The sequence below is a fragment of the Oncorhynchus masou genome, chromosome 15 (assembly GCF_036934945.1).
Source record: "Oncorhynchus masou masou isolate Uvic2021 chromosome 15, UVic_Omas_1.1, whole genome shotgun sequence".
Classification (NCBI taxonomy): domain Eukaryota; kingdom Metazoa; phylum Chordata; class Actinopteri; order Salmoniformes; family Salmonidae; genus Oncorhynchus; species Oncorhynchus masou.
This window is the reverse complement of record NC_088226.1, coordinates 47,642,127-47,665,445: the sequence shown is the minus strand read 5'-3', so window position 1 is coordinate 47,665,445 and position 23,319 is coordinate 47,642,127. Positions and strand designations below refer to the sequence as shown.

At 45.6% G+C, this 23,319-nt stretch overlaps 1 protein-coding gene across 1 annotated transcript in view; it reads right to left on the bottom strand.

Moving 5' to 3' along the window:
- Positions 1–23,319, bottom strand: part of LOC135556351 (SUN domain-containing ossification factor-like) — a 67,633-nt gene that overhangs the window by 19,045 nt on the left and 25,269 nt on the right. Inside the window, 12 exon segments of the mRNA XM_064989491.1 lie at positions 1,461–1,516; positions 2,672–2,692; positions 4,306–4,411; positions 4,552–4,659; positions 4,980–5,047; positions 5,162–5,286; positions 7,133–7,253; positions 7,752–7,923; positions 8,260–8,472; positions 9,252–9,595; positions 9,683–9,781; positions 10,855–10,972. Coding sequence (XP_064845563.1) covers positions 1,461–1,516; positions 2,672–2,692; positions 4,306–4,411; positions 4,552–4,659; positions 4,980–5,047; positions 5,162–5,286; positions 7,133–7,253; positions 7,752–7,923; positions 8,260–8,472; positions 9,252–9,595; positions 9,683–9,781; positions 10,855–10,972 — 1,551 coding nt within the window.

Genomic DNA, 23,319 nt, shown 5'->3' with positions numbered 1-23,319 from the left:
AACTGTTTACAGACAGATTATTTCACATATAATTCACATACACTAAGTTGACTGTGCCTTTACACAGCTTGGAAAATTCCAGAAAATGATGTCATGGCTTTAAAAGCTTCTGATCGGCTACTTGACACCATTTGAGGTAATTGGAGGTGTACCTGTGGATGTATTTCAAGGCCGACCTTCAAACTCAGTGCCTCTTTGCTTGACATCATGGGAAAAATCAAAAGTAAATCAGCAAAACATCAGTAAAAAATTGTAGACCTCCACAAGTCTGGTTCATCCTTGTGAGCAATTTCCAAACGCCTGAAGGTACCAAGTTCATCTTTACAAATAATAGTACACAAGTAAACACCATGGGACCACGCAGCCATCATACCGCTCAGGAAGGAGACACGTTCTGTCTCCTAGAGATGAATGTATTTTTGTGCAAAAAGTGCAAATCAATCCCAGAACAACAGCAAAGGACCTTGTGAAGATGCTGGAGAAACAGGTACAAACATATCCATATCCAAATGAGTCCTATATCAACATAACCTGAAAGGCCGCTCGGCAAGGAAGAAGCCACTGCTCCAAAACCGTCATAAAAAAGCCAGACTACAGTTTGCAACTGCACATGGGGACAAAGATCGTACTTTTTGGAGGAATGTCCTCTGGTCTGATGAAACAAAAATAGAACTGTTTGGCCATAATGACCATCGTTATGTTTGGAGGAAAAAGGGGGAGGCTTGCAAGCCGAAGAACACCATCCCAACCGTGAAGTACGGGGGTGACAGCATTATTATGTTGTTGGGGTGCTTTTCTGCAGGAGGGACTGGTGCACTTAACAAAATAGATAACATCATGAGGTTGGAAAACTATGTGGATATATTGAAGCAACATCTCAAGACATCAGTCAGGAAGTTAAAGCTTGATCACACATGGGTCTTCCAAATGGACAATGACACGAAGCATACTTCCAAAGTTGTGGCAAAATGGCTTAAGGATAACAAAGTCAAGGTATTGGAGTGGCCATCCCAAATCCCTGACCTCAATCCTACAGAAAATGTGTGTGCAGAACTGAAAAGGCGTGTGCGAGCAAGGATGCCTACAAACCTGACTCAGTGACACCAGCTCTGTCAGGAGGAATAGGCCAAAACTCACCCAACTTATTGTGCGAAGCTTGTGGAAGGCTACCCAAAACCTTTGAACCAAGTTAAACAATTTAAAGGCAATACTACCACACACTAATTGTGTGCATGTAAACTTCTGACCCACTGGGAATGTGATGAAAGAAATAAAATCTGAAATAAATAATTCTATAATATTATTCTGACATTTCACATTCTTAAAATAAAGTGGTGATCCTAACTGACCGAAGACGGGGAATCTTTACTCAGATTAAATGTCCGGAATTGTGAAAAACTGAGTTTAATTGTATTTGGCTAAGTTGTATGTGAACTTCCGACTTTAACTGTATCTCTTACCTGATGAGGCTGAGGGGGCAGAAGTGTTCTGATCCGAAGTGGGAGATGAGCTCCACCTGCAGTTGAGGGGTGACGAAGGGGTTAAACCACACCGGGGTAATTAAACCACCCAAACCATCCCCACTTACATTCTAGTCATCCAGTACATCTAAGCTAAATCATTCTAGTCATCCAGTATTTTTGAGCTATAGTAAACCAAAATATAGACGCAACATGCAAAAATTTCAAAGATTACAGTTCACATGAGGAAATCAGTCAATTTAAATAAATTCAATTGACTGAATTTATTTCAATTGGATTTGACATGACTGGGAATACTGATACGCATCTGTTGGTCAAAGATACCTTACAAAAACAATGGGCCTCAGGATCTCGTCAAGGTATTTTTATGCATTCAAATTACCATAGACAAAACGCAATTGTGTTAGTTGTCTGTAGCTTACAGTATGTCATAACCCCACCGCCACCATGGGGCACTCTGTTAACAATGTTGACATCAGCAAACCGCTCGCCCACGTGACATACACGTGGTCTGCAGTTGTGTGACCGTTTGTACGTACGGCCAAATTCTCTAAAACTGCGTTGGAGGAGGCTTATGGTAGAGAAATTAACATTAAATTATCCGGCAACAGCTCTGGTGGACATTCCTGCAGTCAGCATGCCGATTGCACACTCCCTCAACTTAAGACATCTGTGTTGTGTAACAAAAATTGCACATTTTAGAGTGGCCTTTTATTGTCACCGGCACAAGGTGTACCTGTGTAATGATCATGCTATTTAATCAGTTTCTTGACATGCCACACCTGTCAGGTGGATGGATTATCTTTGCAAAAGGAGAAATGCTAACCAATAGGGATGTAAACAAATATGTGCAGAGAATGAGAGAAATAAGCTTTTCATGCGTCTGGAACATTTCTGGGACATGATTTCAGCTCATGATACCAACACTTTACATGTTGCGTTTATATTTTTGTTTAGTGTAAATCTAGTCATCCAATACGTTTAAGCTAAATCATTCAAGTCATCCAACACGTCTAAGCTAAATCAAATCTAATGGTGATGTGGAATTTGCCAAGCTCTATTGTTAGTTTTAAAAAGTGTCTTGGTCATGCATTACACTATCTGTACACTGCCACCAAAGCTCCCCATTGTTATGGTACACTATAACGCATCATAGTGCATTACAACCTCTAAAAGAGAAGAATGCCAACCTTTATGTACTTGATGAACATCTGATGCAAGAGGAAGAGGAGAGAAAAAAGTGAGAGAAATCTGTAAAAAGGCTGATTCATGCCACTAGCAAGTCAAGCATCTGGTCATTTTTTTTCAGCATTTTATTTTTTGGACAACACAACACACAGTATTCAGACTAAACGCTTGCTCTACAAGAGACTACAAGGCAAGGTAAGGTAAGGTATACAAAGCAATACAAGGTGCACATAGCATTACAAGGGAATAAGGTATTATAAGTATCCATAGCAGTAACTTTAGAAGAGTAGGGAAGAGGTAGACAGACAACCTAGACAGACATCAGGTTGATAACAGCTTCAGTTCCTATTGAAATTAAGACATCGATAACCCTAAGACCTTGTCACACAGTACTATGTGAAATCACAAAACAGTGGCATATTTAAAAAAAAAACATACAATTAACCAAACATTACAAAAAAATGCACCCGCACGAAAAATATTGTTATTTTAAACTTTACAGAAAAACTATGAAAATGCAATAACACTTAATGCGTTAGATAAGAGAAGATCGTGTGGGGGGGGGGGGGGGGAGTAGAGTTGAATGACTAGAATACAGTAAATACTTCCCCATACTATTTCTACTAAATTTATTACACATAGAAGTCGAAAAGGAAGCTGAAACACATCCTCACACACGTACAGAAGCATGTTGTGTGAGGTATGAGTAGGGAGCCATTCAGGCTCATGTTGATGACATGAGGAATCCCCCTGGGCATAGAACATAGAATACAAATGGTGTGTGTTGGTTGGTTCTTCTATCCTTGTGGGGAACTAAAATCCCCCAAGTCCCCACAAGGATAGTAAAACAAGAAATTCCCACATCCCCATGAGGACAAAGGCTGTTTAAGCTTAGGGCTTTGGTTTAAGGGCAGGGCTAGAATTACAGTTAGCGTAAGGGGTTAGTGGTAAGGATTAGGGTTGCGTGCTAGGGTTGTGGTAAGGATTAGGGTTGCGTGCTAGGGTTGTGGTAAGGATTAGGGTTGCGTGCTAGGGTTATGGTAAGGATTAGGGTTGCGTGCTAGGGTTATGGTAAGGATTAGGGTTGCGTGCTAGGGTTATGGTAAGGATTAGGGTTGCGTGCTAGGGTTATGGTAAGGATTAGGGTTGCGTGCTAGGGTTATGGTAGGGTTATGGTAAGGATTAGGGTTGCGTGCTAGGGTTATGGTAAGGATTAGGGTTGCGTGCTAGGGTTATGGTAAGGATTAGGGTTGCGTGATTAGGGTTATGGTAAGGATTAGGGTTGCGTGCTAGGGTTATGGTAAGGATTAGGGTTGCGTGCTAGGGTTATGGTAAGGATTAGGGTTGCGTGTTAGGGTTATGGTAAGGATTAGGGTTGCGTGTTAGGGTTATGGTAAGGATTAGGGTTGCGTGTTAGGGTTATGGTAAGGATTAGGGTTGCGTGTTAGGGTTATGGTAAGGATTAGGGTTGCGTGTTAGGGTTATGGTAAGGATTAGGGTTGCGTGTTAGGGTTATGGTAAGGATTAGGGTTGCGTGTTAGGGTTATGGTAAGGATTAGGGAAAATAGGATTTTGAATGGAAATAAATGTTAGAAGAACATAAGGTGTGTGTGTGTGTATAAATGTCGGTGTGTACCTTGACATATTTGGCATAGAGCTGTTCGTCCAATGGGAAGCTCTGGACTGTGCGCTCATCACGGGCGTGGAACGTTCCCAACTTCACCCACTTGTTGGTGGGGTACCTTAGAGAGAGGGAGAGGGGCGGTCAAAGGGGGGCGTGTCCTGAGGAAAACCGGAAAGGGAAGGGGCTACCTAGTCAGTTGCACAACTGAATGCATTCAACCGAAATGGGACTTTCACATTTTTCAGGGTGTGTGCATACCTGTCACTGATGGAGACCAGGAAGTCTTTCGGCGTGGAGGAGAAGAGTTCAAAGTTAGCGATGTCCAACTGTTTCACCTGGATGGGCTCACACAGCTCTATCACAAACCTAGACAGCGGCAGAGAGAGAGAAGGTGGGGGAGAGAGAGAGTTAGAAGAGGCAAATTAATGTGAGAACTTTATCCTCATCTCCCCTTGACATCTGCCTGGGCAGACGGTTGGCAGTTGGGGTCACACGTGCTGAGCTGACAAGGGGACTAGTGTATGTGTATGCTTTTGGGGAAAACAGCAGTGCACTGAGTCACGTTGTCACCCTGCAGCTTCAGAGAGCAGACGGGACTGGGGGGGAGGAGGGGGGGAATCAAAAAGAAACAAGAGGGCAGACAACTGTTCAGAAAATTAGAATGTAGGTGTGTGTGTGTGTCTCACCAAATCTTGTTGCTGCAGGGGTTCAGCATGTACAGGTCCATATTCTCCATGAGGATAGCGGAGGTACTCTGGAACCGGGGGACGAGAGAGAGCATGACATGGCAAATATGAGTCAATGGAGTGACTGTTCCTGTCCTCCAAATGCAAGACTTCAAAGTTGTGTGTGCGTGCGAGTGTGTTACCTTAGACTCTGTATTAGCTGACAGCATCTTAGCGCCACACTCCACAGAAGCATAGTTGTTTTTGAAGTTCTTCTGCACCTTCTTCACAGGGGGGATGCCACTGGAGGAGGTATGGAGGGAGAGAGCTGGAAGTGAGAGAAAGGAGGGTTAGGAGGTGGATGTTTGTGTGCGCACGCTTAAGGGAACTCATTTTTTTTTCTTGAGCTAGGATGGTCCACTCAGTAGCAATTGCCACTGTTTTCCAGGAAGTCCCGGGAAAACTGGGTCATCTTAATGTAGAGAACATACAGTACCTGTCAGACATAATGTATCAGTAGCCTAGTCTGATTCCTATAATCTATAGTTGTTTAATCAGCAGCCTAGTCTGATTCCTATAATCTATAGTCACTATATCAGCAGCCTAGTCTAAAACAACTATAGATTATAGGAATCAGACTAGGCTGCTGATTAAACGACTATAGATTATAGGAATCAGACTAGGCTGCTGATTAAACGACTATAGATTATAGGAATCAGACTAGGCTGCTGATTAAACAACTATAGATTATAGGAATCAATCAGTAACCTAGTCTGATTCCTATAATCTATAGTTGTTTAATCAGTAACCTAGTCTGATTCCTATAATCTAGTCGCTATATCAACAGCCTAGTCTGATTCCTATAATCTAGTCGCTATATCAGCAGCCTAGTCTGATTCCTATAATCTAGTCGCTATATCAGCAGCCTAGTCTGATTCCTATAATCTAGTCGCTATATCAGTAGCCTAGTCGGATTCCTGTACTCTATAGTTGCTATATCAGCAGCCTAGTCTGATTCCTATAATCTAGTTGCTATATCAGCAGCCTAGTCTGATTCCTATAATCTAGTTGCTATATCAGCAGCCTAGTCTGATTCCTGTACTCTATAGTTGCTATTGGTTATCAGTGTGCAGGCCAGGCTGAGACGGTGTGTTGTACACCATACGAGATACCTTAAAATGCATAGTTTTTTTTACAGAAAATAAAAAAACAAGGATGCAGGCATGTTACATGCACAGGTATGCACACACTCCACGACCCGCGCACACACAAGTTAGCATTAACGCGGGACAGAGCAGGTTGTGTACACAGGGGCCCTTTGAGACTGATGTCTGGAACGGAGGCATTCATTAATATTTGACCAAATACACCCTTTTCAAATATCAACAACTTAAACATGACAGTTCAGTCAGTGTTTTCTTGTGTTTATGAGGAAAACTCCAGATGAAACCACTAATTATACTATTCAGAACTCATCTTGGATCATGTGCCATCGTCACCCTCTCTGTCCAAAAATGTGAAGGTTGTTTGGATGGGTTTCTGGGCCAGGGAAATGTTCCCCCATCTGTCTGTCTGATGGTGAGGCTGAGGACAGGAGATCTACACAAGGTCCAGTTTCTAGCTCAGTGGCTAATAAAACAATGGGTTAACTCACTCTGCCATGCTGTCTATGACCTAACAGTGTATGGGTGCCCATGCGTGTAATCTGGGAGCATGTGTGTGTGAGTGCACGTGGGGTGCTAAGGCATGTGTTGAGTTTGAGAGTAAGTGTGAGAGTGTAACTCATGAATGTCTGTGTGTCCTTCTGCTCCTGTAGACTGGGCCATTAGTGATGGTGGAAAAAGAGTGCTGCCTAAGAGGACGGAGAGAGTGAGAGATTACACAACACACACGCTGCAATACCCATAATTCCCTCAGTCAGAGAGAGAAGGGAGAGAGGGAAGAGATGCAAGAACGAAAGGCAAGGGAGAGAAAGAGGGAAGGAGGAAGATAGAGGGAAGCGAGATAGGGGAGGAGGGACTTGGAAAGGAAGACAGGAGATTTCCATGCAAGGCCTCTGCACTCATTTGTCTGAAAAATTACTGTATCGAAACAGCATCCCTTCTTCACGGTCACTGAGCTTCTCCTGAATACGATGTTAATGAGGGAAACATGTCCCTGTGTGTGTTTCTTACTCTTCTCCTTCTCCACTTCCATGACTTGTTTCTTCCACTCGTCGAATGTTGGGATGTCTTCTTTACTGGGCACTGAGGGGTCAGTCTCCTTACCACTGGCATCCACTGCCTCATCCACTGCCTTGTCAGGTATAGAGACACACATGTTACACAGACATGTTATACACAGACACACACACAGTGAGCTGTAATTGATATACATTATTCCATTATAAAGACCCCAGAACAGTCAACAAAGCCTCTAACACACAAAGCCAATCCAGTTGAGCCGTGTCTGTCTGCAGCCAATCCGGTTGGAAAACAGACCAGCTCTGCACCAATACTGGCTTGGACAGGGCTTCCCTCATTCTCTCTCTCTCACATCCACCCACTCACTCTCTCCCCCACCCTCCCTCCCTCCCTCCCTACAGTAAGAGAATGGCAGAGGGTTCATTAATTGAATTAAACATTAATGAAACAACTCAGAGGACTGGCAGCCAAGCCATGTGTAGCCTCAGTCCTCAATGTTCACACGCAAACCTCTACACTCCTCATTACACTTACAGTCAGTGGCAGAAATAACAGTCAATTCTCTATAACATTACCAGTGTGGGGACTAGGTTGTGGGACTCCCTCTCACCTGCTGGTCTTGGTCTGTGTCTTGGTGCCTGTAGGATGTGTTTCCCCCCTGGTCCAGCTCTGGTAGGCCCTGGTCTGGGTCATCTGGGCTGAGAGACACCTGGACATCAGCACCTGGAGCATCCTGACTGTGACCCTGTTCTGACTGGCTCTCTACAGAGTCATCATCACCACTATGGAAAGAGGAGAGGGAAAGACGGAGAGGGAGGGGATGAAGGGAGAAAAACAACATTTAATGCACAGTCTGGTTGCACGCAAACAAAATATTTTCTTTCAATAACATTCCTTCCATTCATGTTCCATGCCATCAACAGTGTGTTTGTCCGTAATGAACAACACAGCAGAAAAACAAAAATAGAAAACAAAATAAAAGATGAATAAAGAAGAACAAGGCCACCGGTCGTTGTTTGAGTTTAGCGGAGAGGAGTGTCTGGCATCCGATTGGTTACCTGCATGGTTGTTTACCTGTTTCTGCTTTCTGATTGGTTCAATTCAAACTCTGTACTCACCTCGTGGGCGGGCTGCCAAAAGGAGGGGTTTGGGTTGCCAGGTTGTGGGGAATCATCCCACACTGAGAGCCAGAGAAATCAGCGAAAACATTGCCCTCTAGAGAGGAATTAGATCCAGCACTGGCAACCTCTAAAGAGGGATCGGCTTCAGCACTGGCAACTTCTACAGGGGAATCCTCTACCGCGGGATGAGATCTGGCAACCTCTATTGAACTGAGGGAAAGAAAGGACATGCCATTTATGGAAGAGCCCCTAGGAGGGAGGAAGAGGGAGATAGAGGACAGATGGGGTGGGGAGGAGAGAAGGAGAAAGAGAGGGATGGGGGAGACAGAGAAAAGGGGATGAGGTTGGAGGGGGTGGGGTGCGTCTTCGGAATGGTAAGCCTCCTCCAGTCCAGGCTGTGGTGAGTCAAATGTTCATTGTAAAAGGCAAGTGTCCACATCTCGGCAGCCATTTTGAGTAGGTCCGACAAAGAGCGCTAAACTAGACAGTAAACCCTGTGGCAGAACCATCCAAGGATCCAATGACACCAGATCTGATCAGGTCTGGCAATCCCCATCTGTCCAGAGGTCCAGTTTAGCAGACAACCAACATTTCCACTTATTCCCACCAGGTCCAGTCCAAGTTTTAGTCCAGGTTCAGATAGGTTTATTGACGAAGGAACCAGTGCACAAAGTTAACTGCAGGTTTACAGCTGTAAACGGTGTATAGAAAGGGGCAGCGGGGGCCCCCAAGATTGAGACGGGGGAAAAAGTCAAGTCAATAAGAAAAATAGCAACATACGAAAAATGTGAAGTAAAAATGTAAAAAAAAAACAAAAAAAACAACGAATGCAGCTGAAAGGGAAGACCAGTTAGATTGAATGACACCTCTTACAATAAATACTTTATTGAGCCCAAGGACAAAAATGGGCTTGGACACATAATTCTGCTGTATAAACAGACATAACGTCTCATACACATCATGCGTACAATACACAGTTCTCATCTTACCTGGATGGGGCTGGAGCAGGGATGTAAGAGGTAGAGGTAGGTGTGTGTTGGGGGTCTTCTGTAGAGGGGGCTGGGCTGGGTTCTGCCGGTGCATCACTGGGGGTCTCGACTGGGCCTGTGTGGTCTGTGGAGGCCGGTCCCTGGGTTGGGTCGTCGCTGAGCGGTGGGATGGAGGGGGATGAGGGAGCCTGGTTCTGGAGGGGAGTGGGTTGTGTATCGGGCTCTGGGTCTGTGAGGATGTGTGTGTTGTGTGAGTGAGGCTCAGCAGCAGCAGCGGGGGGTTCTGGATCCAGGTGTGGTTCTGGGGCAGACCAGACCACCACAGGCTCCTTCTGATTCACAGTCTGGAAAACACACACCTATTCAATTCTCATTGCACGTGTGTGTGTGTGTGTGTGTGTGTGTGTGTGTGGTGTTTGTGTCTCTGTTACCTGTTCAGTGTTCGGTGTGTTGGGCTCCTCTAGTGTAGCCCTCTTTGTCTCCAGTTCCACGTCGTAGGTGTGTGTGTGTGTCCTCGACGACGACTCCTCCTAGGGAACAGTCACACACACCGTTAGAACACATGTGCACACGCACACACACACACACACACGGAAGAGGATGTTTGAGGTCCACAGAAAGTAGACTAGCCTGTTACACCTGTTAGGTTATATATAAACAGTAAAACTCATGGACGACTATGAAGAGCTCAAACCAAGTTTATTCACCCACTGGGTCAAACAGCTGAAAATGACAAAGACCAGCACAAGTATTTATACCCTCCTTTAGGCAGTCTCCTCCTTGCACTTCTAAACACTACATCTTTGTCGCTAGGCAGGAAGTTAAGTGATAAACTGTTCCTTCACCTTCCTCTGACCAGAGCTTGGCGCACGCTAATCCACAGCTAACCAACCGTATCAGTGGCCGCAACCAAGTGATTGCCTTCTCCCTTACTTAGTAACTTTCTAGGTCTATACTTCTTATCAAACCGCCATTCAGCCCACCATATACATTCCTCATGCATGTAACTATTAACGTCTGGCGTAGCAAGTACTTCAAACTGCAACCCAACACTCCGTAAGACATGACAGAGAATGATAAAGAGTCTGAGGAACACCAGAAACACGGGATTCAGCATCTCGGGTTGAGAAACAGTAAGTTACTTTGTTATACTGAGGGACAGAACAAGAGACTGTTCTATAAATGGACTGACAGTATGTCTGATTGCTATGGCCACACACACACACACACACACGCTCACAGTAGACCAGCTCACAGTAGACCAGCTCACAGTAGACCAGCTCACAGTAGACCAGCTCACAGTAGACCAGCTCACAGTAGACCAGCTCACAGTAGACCAGCTCACAGTAGACCAGCTCACAGTAGACCAGCTCACGGCCACGGAGGACTACATTTGGGTTAACACAGCAGCCCTCCTTCCCACTCTCCCTCAGATTGCCAGTTCTGAGCTGTGTGGATATGGGCTAAAACACTAGTGATTAGTCTTAAAGTGGCTAATGCTGTGAAGAGAAACCCTGCGTGGGGAATAGTGGAGCATAGTGGGGTCTGGGGGAAAAGTCTATTGCACAATAACAACTAATGGTAAGTCTTACAGCCATCTCACCTTGTGGTCAGTCCTGTGGTGCTGCTCATGATGATGCTCTGGGAGGCTGCTTTCACCACTAGACACACCTGGAGCTGACGAGCTATGCTCTGAACAACACACATTATGACTGGGGTACCTGGAACACACACACAGAGAGAGACGCAGTCAGAAACACACATTACGACTACGGTACCTGGAACACACACACACAGAGAGAGAGACGCAGTCAGAAACACACATTACAACTGCGGTACCTGGAACACACACACAGAGAGAGACGCAGTCAGAAACACACATTACGACTGCGGTACCTGGAACACACACACACAGAGACGCAGTCAGAAACACACATTGCGACTGCGGTACCTGGAACACACACACAGAGACGCAGTCAGAAACACACATTACGACTGCGGTACCTGGAACACACACACACAGAGACGCAGTCAGAAACACACATTACGACTGCGGTACCTGGAACACACACACAGAGAGAGACGCAGTCAGAAACACACATTACGACTGCGGTACCTGGAACACACACACAGAGAGAGACGCAGTCAGAAACACACATTACGACTGCGGTACCTGGAACACACACACACAGAGACGCAGTCAGAAACACACATTGCGACTGCGGTACCTGGAACACACACACAGAGACGCAGTCAGAAACACACATTACGACTGCGGTACCTGGAACACACACACACAGAGACGCAGTCAGAAACACACATTACGACTGCGGTACCTGGAACACACACACAGAGAGAGACGCAGTCAGAAACACACATTACGACTGGGGTACCTGGAACACACACACAGAGAGAGACGCAGTCAGAAACACACATTATGACTGCGGTACCTGGAACACACACACAGAGAGAGACGCAGTCAGAAACACACATTACGACTGGGGTACCTGGAACACACACACAGAGAGAGACGCAGTCAGAAACACACATTATGACTGCGGTACCTGGAACACACACACAGAGAGAGACGCAGTCAGAAACACACATTACGACTGCGGTACCTGGAACACACACACAGAGAGACGCAGTCAGAAACACACATTACGACTGGGGTACCTGGAACACACACACAGAGAGAGACGCAGTCAGAAACACACATTACGACTGGGGTACCTGGAACACACACACAGAGAGAGACGCAGTCAGAAACACACATTACGACTGCGGTACCTGGAACACACACACAGAGACGCAGTCAGAAACACACATTACGACTGGGGTACCTGGAACACACACACAGAGAGAGACGCAGTCAGAAACACACATTACGACTGGGGTACCTGGAACACACACACAGAGAGAGACGCAGTCAGAAACACACATTACGACTGGGGTACCTGGAACACACACACAGAGAGAGACGCAGTCAGAAACACACATTACGACTGGGGTACCTGTGGCTCAACATATGAACACGATCTCACGTTTCACAAGTGTCCTGTGTTTACAAGCCAGGTTCATCATTGTTGTTACTACGCATCAGTGGACTTGACCTGTGGGCCCAGTGAGGGGTAAAGGCTGAGGTGATGTGGCGGGAGACGAGGAAGGGTCCCCGGCGGTTTGTGTGTGTAGGGACCAATGGATATGGGGCTGCCTGAATATGTTCACTTTTTAAAAATCAGTATTTAACATTCGAATGTTTGTTACATAATGAATAATTTCTCCCGGCCTGTTTGAAGACCAGTATGGATCTAAACAACAACTGGATGCTGCAAAACCTGCTCTGAAACCTGAGAGCATCTGCTTGACCACTCAAACATCAATGTCAGGTCAGAGCTGGACACACACGTTAACACCCTGTCAACTGGCAAGTCTATAGGGTTTCACTCAAACCCACACAGCATATAAGATCAGTATGTAGAACATAGGTCTGTAATTTCACTATTTATCCTGACCTAGACTGATGAACGCATCATTGCTACACCCTCCTTTGATACAGAACACGATGCAGGCATCTCATCATCCAAGCCTCCAGTCCCGCTGGGGTTGCAATGAGGGCCTATTCATATAGCGGCAACATCTTGTACCTGCATACACCCAGCCCACCCCAGATCGATCATTCATCGGTAGAGAGATGCGATGTGGGTAATGTGAAAGGCAGCCTATACCGATCCAGACCAAAATATGAACCCTGCAGTGGACGCAGCCATGGCTTTGAACAATGTATACATCCAAATGTCACATACACGAGAGAGAAAGGTAGATGTGCGACCAGGGGGTGGGGGTATACTGTAAGTTGACAGGCCTATAAGTAGGCAAAACATAATGTATTTTCACGATTTCAGTTACATCATGAAAATCGATAAATGGTTTTTGTGTCTCAAAACGTACCAAATCAAAAGATGTGATCTATATCATGTGCGGTTCCGATCATAGGGTCGTACAGGAGGCATGTATAGGTCTAAAAAGGGCCCATAACAGCCACTTTCATCATGATTTTCTAGAAAATGGTTTGTGATACAAAATGTAAAAATAATTGAAAACATTCTTCCTCACAATTAAGTTTGGATGTGAGAATTGCTAGAACAACCTGAGATACCAAAACTATTTATCGCTCCCGAGAGGATCTGAGAAGATTGAGTAATAAATGACACAAATTCCACCTAGCCAATCGAGGATTGATTTGGAATTGGGCTTCTCCCACTTTATTCAAACCAAACGACTAGTGAAATACCACACGAGGTAACATCACCATGAGGGGGATAGTAGTGGGTAGAAGGTCACCTTACAAACCCATTGAACTGTAGGCTCTGCCATATACCCTGACGTAGCCTTTAGCCATACAGCGAATAGACTTCTACACCTAGCTACATAGGCCTATAGTTTAGGGTACACCTTGTGACTAAACAGACTAAACAGGTGAAGGCAGGAGTGTCTGTCACAACATGTCTGAGGAACTCCTGGACAGGAACCACAGAGATGATTGACAGTTCTGTTTACCACTGGGTTTCTGTGTAGGGGTGGGTGTTGTACTAGCTCCTAGACTAGAGCCCGATCCTCCAAAACAGCAAACGACACTAGTGTGGGCAAGGCTCTTCTCTACACAATGTGTGAATGATAGTGTTGAAAACAGTTCAGTTTGACAGGGAGGCTGACTGACTACGGAGGAGGCCAGGTGTGCATAAAAACAGGGATTACCAGCTTCTAGTCTGGTTGTGGGGACACCTGTCTGTCCACACTGCACCCCCCCCCCATCCATCCATTACTTCAAAACTCCTCGATGCACAGTAGAACTAGTAGTAAAGTATCTATATTTTGCATGCTACAGGAGTGAGAAACACTTCTGTGAATACAAAATAAGGAAGTTATGACCCAGTTAGAAACTGCCCTCCCTGTCCCCTTCTGTAACACTACTTGTAAAGAGAGCAGAGTGTTGACACATGAAAAAAGAGCCGAGTGTCGGTGCACATTCCTACTCTTAGAGAAAGAAAAGGAAGTAACCTTTGCTTGAAGGAGCAGATTTGGGGAGGAATGTATGTGACCTAGTTCTGTTAGTTATATAATGAGTGGAGGGGGGGAGGAACAGGCAGGGAAAGAGTTGCCCCTAGATGCTGATCTAGGGTCAGTTTCGCATTTTCCCCCACTAATGGTTACGTTTAGGATTGGGGAGGGAAACATGATCCTATATCTAGGGGAAACTACACCCCTGAGCAGGGAAAGTGACAGACCAGAGATGGGAGAGGAATGAGAGAAGAGCCCAGAGAGGGGCAGCGAGAGGAGAAAAGAGATGTCTGTTCCTGTAGTCCATCAATGTCAGTAAAGAGGGAAGAGCCTCCAGCATTACACTGACTCAGCACTTCTTCTAGCCTACTTACGCCATCTCTTTTCTTCCCCCTCTCCATGCATTTTCTACTCTTCACAACAGGCAGATGTAAACCTTACCACATCTCATACAGACAGAGCGCTATTGTGGAGAGAACACACACACAGCGGGGTCTGGAACTACTGCAGAACTGATCTGAGACTACAGGGCAGGTAATATGGTGACCAGCTCCCACTAGGAACCGGTGCAGTTCTTCCAGTTCAGCGCAGATGAAGGAGAGGAGCTGGAACAGGAAGCTACTTTAGACTATTGAGATGCTATAAGAGTTGATTTGGGATTGGACCCTGATAAACTCCGGGCCCCTAGTGTCACATTGGGACAAAAGACAGACACATCGTTCAGAGGGTTTGGCATCATGGTTGAGCAGACTCACTGCCTGTGACTCACTGCAGATAATCCTCTCGCCTCGATGCATGGAGCATGTCTGGCTAACAAATATTCTCCCGTTCGCTCTCCCTCTCTTTCCGTCTGCCTAATACACACACACACACAAAACACCAGTTAAGGCCATGGTTATGGCCAGCCAAATCCCCTGACATTTCCTGTTAGGTTCAGAGCCACACAAAAGGGCCAAAGGGAGAGACAGTAGTACAGGACCTAGCCAACAGACTGCACTGAAAACACAGCGACACCAAAGCCTGTGTCCACCATAACAATAGAGATAGGATGTGGAGGGAGGCTGAATGGAGGGCTACATCGTCCTGCGTTAAGATAACAATCCCTGGCTTATTTGACCTCTCCTTACCCGGACTTTCCCACCCAACACCACATTTTGTCTGGACTCAATGTTTCCTTTATGAATACTGACAAGACCTTTCTTCCCAGTTCTGAATTGAATGATAAACCTGCCAGCGTGTCTGATGAAGGCATACAACCACTGCACTGACTTTCCTCCCTCCTTTGGTCTGTCTACACACACAGAAACAAACCTCACATAAGCACAGGTGTCCAAACCCAAAGACAGATCTTTGGTAGCCAGTAACTAAGTCAGGTGCTACTGACAGTGATGCAAGGCAGTCCCAGTAGCCTGCTGTAGCTCGGTGCAGGTCCTGAGTTGCCTAACTAGCTGCACACTAAACACCATCTGATAGCTCTTAATTAAGAGTGTTAAAATGACCCACAGCTAACTATAGCATGTCAGGACCACACCTTTCTACTCAAAGCTAACCTCATTACTACTGATACAACCACCCCTATTCTCATTTGATAGTGTCAGCAGAGAGAGAGAGAGCGAGCGAGAGAGAGAGAGAGAGAGAGAGAGAGCGAGAGAGAGCGAGAGAGCGAGCGAGAGAGCGAGAGAGAGCGAGAGAGAGCGAGAGAGAGCGAGAGAGAGCGAGAGAGAGCGAGAGAGAGAGCGAGAGAGAGCGAGAGAGAGAGCGAGAGAGAGAGAGCGAGAGAGAGAGCGAGAGAGAGAGAGCGAGAGAGAGAGCGAGAGAGAGAGAGTGAGAGAGAGAGCGAGAGAGAGAGAGCGAGAGAGAGAGAGCGAGAGAGAGAGAGCGAGAGAGAGAGCGCGAGAGAGAGAGCGCGAGAGAGAGAGCGCGAGAGAGCGAGAACAGGGACTCACCAGTTAGCAGGTAGATGGAGAAGGTGGAGAGAAGCCAATATAACAGGGAAGGAGAGGAGGTAGAATAGATCATCCACTAGCTGGCAGTGAGGCAGTTGGCAGAAAACAGTGTTGCTGTTATTTCACGTTGTGGATGAAGTACATCATGGAGACTGACGGACTGAGGTCGCTGAGTGGATGGTAACACGTTTTGGCCTGTAATGGGTTGGGTTATGATGCTGCTGTAGGAGTTTTAAATGGCCAATTGGTTTTAGTGAACAGAAGAACCAGAACAGCAGCAGCAGAACCATTCAGCCTCCAGGGCTCTAAAGCACAACCATTCAGCCTCCAGGGCTCTAAAGCACAACCATTCAGCCTCCAGGGCTCTAAAGCACAACCATTCAGCCTCCAGGGCTCTAAAGCACAACCATTCAGCCTCCAGGGCTCTAAAGCACAACCATTCAGCCTCCAGGGCTCTAAAGCACAACCATTCAGCCTCCAGGGCTCTAAAGCACAACCATTCAGCCTCCAGGGCTCTAAAGCACAACCATTCAGCCTCCAGGGCTCTAAAGCACAACCATTCAGCCTCCAGGGCTCTAAAGCACAACCATTCAGCCTCCTGGGCTCTAAAGCACAACCATTCAGCCTCCAGGGCTCTAAAGCACAACTATTCTGGTCGCATGTGTTTTTTCTTTATGTTGCGGATTGGTAAGGTCGCATTTATCATTGTTAAACCATGTCGCGGGCTGTTCTAAAACTATTCACGGGCCATAAACCACTAGTTTAACACCTTGTTCAGTCATGTGCGTTACCTCATTAGATAGCTAGCCAACAAAGTGGTAAATTTAACAGTAGGCTATATCCAAACATTCTGGGGGCACAGAATGAGAGGAAAAGGGACAGCTTCTTCAGGAGATCAATGATCATAGCAATGAATGAATGGCAGATCTCCTGCATGTCATCATCTCAAACATGACGTTCTTAAAAAGAGACCGTGTACGATGTTCAATGTAATGCATCTCAATCAGGCCCCCAGTGTTGGGTCTGGAGCATGAAGTCCCAAGCTCTGCTGGTCGGCTACTACGTAGCAACCTAGCCGTGTCAAAAACTCTTACAGCCACTTTCACCATGATCCATTGCTAGTTACAGCCACTAACACCATCATCCTTAGCAATATTTTGGCGCGCCTCAAATTCTTCCGGCTTCCTGCACCATTGGGAGTTTTCCATAGGAATATGTGGATGACGTCAGCACTATCACTACCTACTGGTTTTAATGCCTATGATATCAATAAGGAAATAGTGCTTTTACATCATGCAGAAACTTACATTTTCCACAAATGACTGTCATTATATTCCAATGACAGTTATTTGTATCAACATTTGAGCTTTTTATAATAAATAAACATATTTAAAGGGTTACACACTAGTTTCTAGGGCACATGTGCTTCAGAAGTATCTATAATTCATTTAGGCTATATCTCATACACTAAAAATAAAAACTCTGGTGCTCATAAATGTAATGTTGTGCTAACTTTTTAAAGTTGGGCGCACCGTTGCTACAAATCATTTTTGTACATTTTAGACATCTTGTTCTGCCATTGTTAGCTAACATTTATCTGAATACCATATTCGAGAAAGACAGTTACTAAGATTGGAAGTCATACACGAACAGCATTCATACTGAATAGCACAGTTATTAGCCCGAGGTCTGAAGGCTGGTGCCATTTGAAATTGTTCTGTTAATAGAACAATGTGCGTGTGGCCCGAGGTTGGAGAGGAGTCTTGTGATGCCAGCAGTTGGATCTAAGATTAGAGATGGTGGACTCTCTGGGTTCAGTGGGTGGTACGAGGTAGGCAGGAGGGAGTGGTGCTGAGAGGAGCATCAACGTAGAGACAGTAGAGAACACCACTACAATGCATGTTGGTGGCATACCTATTAACAAACCATCTTTTCCCACTTTCTCCCTCATTGGACACCAAACTTAGATGACAAAGGATCTTCCCTCCATCACTGCCAAGTCTCCAATGCCTAGAGACACCAAATGCATGGACACTTGGACAGAGACTAGACTGACACGTTCAAAAGGTCATGAGTCCAGCTGTTTCTTCCTGAGCTCAGGTACGTATTAAAGATCAAAACCAAACTCTAATAATCCATATAGCACATCTACTGAGCCAGCAACAGTGGAAGACCAACAGGAGAGAGAATTAGTGGTAGAAACAGAAAGGATAAAGTTTTAGTAATCGAGAGGTAGACAAAGCTACACAGAGGTAAAGAGAGAGAGGTAGAGAGAGAGAAGTAGAGCGAGACCAGTGTGCAGGCCACAGTGAGTGCAGGCCAGGCAGTATGCCAGCAGGGCTGTTAAAAGTAGGGCAGAGCCACAGCCAAGCAGACAAAAAGATTCCGGCTGAGCACAAGGGGGGCAGAGCTCTTAACAGACCAAGCACTGTGTGTGTGTGTGTGTGTGTGTGTGTGTGTGTGTGTGTGTGTGTGTGTGTGTGTGTGTGTGTGTGTGTGTGTGTGTGTGTGTGTGTGTGTGTGTGTGTGTGTGTGTGTGTGTATTGTAAGGTGCATATACTGTATGGTTCTGTATGTGTGTTTTTACCAGAGTGGTTTGATATAAATAACACAGGATAGCAGTTGCAAAGCCCGCTGATCCCACATAATCTCCTTCACTGGAGCATCACTTGGAGGGCAGCTGGAGCTAGAGGAGGAGGGCATCACCAGAATATGGGACATCATGGATTTTCACTGTTCTGGCTGTAGATACAGACACTGCTAGGTTCTGCAACAGCTAGCGGGTCTGAAACATCAGCTACAAGCTGTAGTGGCAGAAATGAGTACTGCACATTGCCAGTGCCAAGCTCTACCAACTGAGCCACTGGGGATCACTACCGTAGCTACTGTTTTCTGTATTGCAAGAGCACACACTGTAGCTGATCCACCAATCTACTTGATCACCGTGTTCTATCAGTGATTCAACTCTGCTACAAATCCAGCCAACCATCCAACCTAGTTCAACAAGAGCTGCTCTGGTGTGTGTGGCGTGTTAGTGAGCAGTTCCAGGTCGTGACTCATGATGTCACACAGAGGGGGTTAGGTTTAAGCCCTTGCAGCAGAGCAGTATGCTACCACAGTGCATTAGGCAGATACACTTCAGTCAGTCAGAGAGCAGAACACCGAGCACACCCCTCAATGTCCTGGCCCACAGCGGGCTGTAATGCAGTAAACGCTTCAGCATCAGGACCAGGGAAAAGAAGTGTGTGTAGGCTGAGTGAGTAAGAGATCCCACACCAAACCATCTTTGTTATTGACTTGCAAAACCACACTGCAACAAAGTGAAGCTCAAACAATACTTATTTGACTCACAAACTTACATTGCAGGCAGACCGTATAGCACAGATCCACAATTAACCTACTGCATGCATTACTAAAATACGTTGTCCCACACACACACCTAATGTCACCAACTAACAGTTATTTTGTTCTTAGCCATAACTATCTCCAGAAAGTTGTAAGTGTTGAGTGACAGTGTGAGATATCACAGGGCCAGTCTCTCCCAGAACAGCTCTTTAATGTTTAGGATTGGGTAGAATAGGCTGTTCCTAGATCTGTGGCTAAAGGCATCTTCTACCTGGTACAGTCAGAAACAACAACAAACTTGACTGTATAGCCTTCTGTATTACTCAGAGCTCCTCCGTCAGGAACTGCCCCATGCCAACACTACAGTACCATGCTAACAGCACTTAGGTTACTAAACCCATTGGAGTGACAGACATAACGGCGCCGGAGGGGACGGACGCCATTTTACGGGCTCCTGGCCAATTGTGCTATTTTGTGTTTTTTTTTTTTGCGCTGATTCTAACTTTGTTAATACATCATGTTTTGGCAATTGTTTCATATACAGAAAAGAGCTTCTGGACATCAAACCAGAAATGACTATTCCCAGACCAGGACATAATGCGAATCGCAGACCAGGTCCAAATCCCTGTCACTTGGAGGAGGGGGCGCTATAGGGGTTGGCGTGCGGGATATCAAACAAGACTGCGACGGCGAGTGGATAAGTTGCCATTACCCTCTGTTCTCTTGGTGAACGTGGAATCTATCACCAAACTATCACCGATTACAAAAGGGAGATGCCCAATAACACGAGCAAAATGCCTTCTATGCTCGCGTCAAGGCCAGCAACACTGAACCATGCATGAGAGCACCAGCTGTTCCACAACTGTGTGATGACGCTCTCCGTAGCTGATGTGAGTAAGACCTTTAAACAGGTTAACATTCACAAGGCCACAGGGCCAGGCGGATTAACAGAATGCATACTCAGAGCATGCACTGACCAGCTAACAAGCGTCTTCACTGACATTTTCAACCTCTCCCTGAACCAGTCTGTAATACTCACGCATCAAGCAGACCACCATAGTCCCTGTGCCCAAAAAAGCCAAGGTAACTTGTCTAAATAAAACTCACATCTGTAGCCATGAAATACTTTGAAAAGCTGGTCATGGCTCATATCAACACCATTGTCTTTTTCTACATAAACAGATTGTGCCTTTCTCTAAACAGTAGCAAGCAGACTATTCAGTCAACCTTCTTATCTGTTCTTGATTATGGTGATATTATTTATCAAAGTGCAGCTGCTAGTACTCTTAAACCTTTATATGCCATCTACCATAGTGCCCTTTGTTTTGTTACAAGTAACGGTTTAGATACAGGATGCAGTAATGAGTATCAAAAGGTTGGCTGGACTTCGCTAAAGACCCGTACATCTCTACATTACTCCCTTTTTTGTTTACAAGGCCCTACTTCATAAACTTCCATTTTAACGAAATATGCTGTTGAAGTATAGACACGTAAGCGGTCTAACCTGTTCACAGGACTGGTTAACACGAGGTTCCTAGGGTCTGCATTGAGCTTGGTAAATTTGCTTTTAGTTTTGCACCGTATTGTTGCAACAAAACACATTTCATCTTTAACTTTAAATTGCCGAACGGCACCAGAACTATTTATTGGAGACTTATTTGTGCAGGAATGTAACTTTCTGGGTGATTTGTTTTATTTGTGCTTCCCATGACTATATTTTAGTTTTTGAATGTGTATACTGTATGTTTGGGTATAATGTGTATATTTATGTTGTATACACAGGGCATATTTGGGAAAGAGACCTAGGTCTCAATAGGTTTTCCCGGGTTAAAAAGGTTAAATTAATCAATAATCCCAGGCACCCTGGACCCAGTCCAATTCGCATACCGCCCCAACAGATCCACAGATGACCCAATCTCTATTGCACCCCACACTGGCCTTTCCCATCTGGACCAAAGGAACACCTACGTGAGAATGCTGTTCATTGACTAAAGCACAGCGTTCAACAGCATAGTGCCCTCTAAACTCATCACTAAAGTAAGGACCCTGGGATTAAACATATCCCTCTTCAACTGTACTTTCTGACGTACCACCCCCAGGTGGGGAAGGGAGGCAACACATCCGCCTGCTGACCCTCAGCACAGGTCCCCCCCATTCACCAATGACTGTGTGGCCACACACACACTCTCCAACACCATCATTAAGGTTGCTGACGAGACAATGGCGGTAGGCCTGATCACAGATGACGAGACCGCCTACAGGGAGGTGGTCAGAGGGCTGGCAATGTGGTGTCAGGACAACAACCTCTCCATCAACTTCAGCAAGACAAAAGGAGCTGATCATGGACTACTAGAAACAGAGGGCCGAGTATATAGCCTCGGTATTGTTATTTTGTGTTACAATTTTTTGTATTTGTATATATTTGTTAATTTTCTTTTTTAATTGCATTGTTGGGAAAGGGCTCGTAAGTAAGCATTTCACGGTAAAGTCCACACTTGTATTCAGCGCATGTGACAAATAAAATTATATTTTATTTGACAGACAAAAAACAAAAACAAATAAACAAGAACAGCCTCGAATGTGCAAGAAGACGTCCATACCTCTGTCAGCCTCTGCCATTAGCAGCTGCTGTGACACAGGCACACAGTACGTAAGCGTGCTGCCGTGAGTACCAACATGAGTGGAAACAAACCTGTGATTGGCAAACTCTTATCAATATCAACTGCTCTTATCAGCTCCGGATTGTAAACACCATAGTGGCAGAAAATAACTCTTCCAATCAATGAATTAGGGATGAGAGACTGGGCCGTATTTGAAGGGATTGGGAAAGTATCTAGGACATAGTCAATTTACTCAGGTAGGAGGGTTAACCCGGTGGTTGTTAACCCATTTGACGTGGCTCAAGTCCTTACTGTCATGGTCACCTATCATCTAAAGAATTGATTGGCACAACCCTTCTCTCTCCTCTCCCGGGTTCTTCTCTTGCCAAGGTTGTTGCTGTAAAGAACAATCAATCTAATTTACTTTTTACATTAGCAGTTGTCACAAAGTGCTTATACGATGCGTTCTCACTCAGACAACTTGTCAGGCACATTGCCAATTTTGCAAGCCAATTAAGCTACATCACGCGCATCCGCACTGTGCTCACCTCAAATATACATACACACTAGGTGAATGTGACAGTGAAAGCGGCACAGTGGAAAGCGGCACAGTGGAAAGCGGCACAGCGGTGCCAGACAGGGATCAAAGGCCATGGGAATGCAGCGTCGGGAACGTCGCTCCGGAGTGCTGTCTCGCTCCGAGTCAGATGGACCGATGCAGTCATGTGATCTAATGAGAGCTGATAGGAAAATCCTCAGTGTGTGTACGCGACAGCGGGCACAGTAAGGAAACAATAACTCACAAAACACTCAGATCCCTTATACAGAGAGCGAGGTCTATATTGTTTACCATGCTACAATATTTACCTGTACTATAACACAGCCTACATCTTCTACTACAGAACAGTTCACCTTCTACTGGGGCTGCAGGTAGCCTTGGGGCAGCAGGTAGCCTTGGGGCAGCAGGTAGCCTTGGGGCAGCAGGTAGCCTTGGGGCAGCAGGTAGCCTTGGGGCAGCAGGTAGCCTAGTCATTAGAGAATTGGGCCAGTAACAGAAAGGTTGCTGGATTGAATCCCCAAGCTGACAAGGTAAAAGCGAGAGAGAGAAAGACTTGT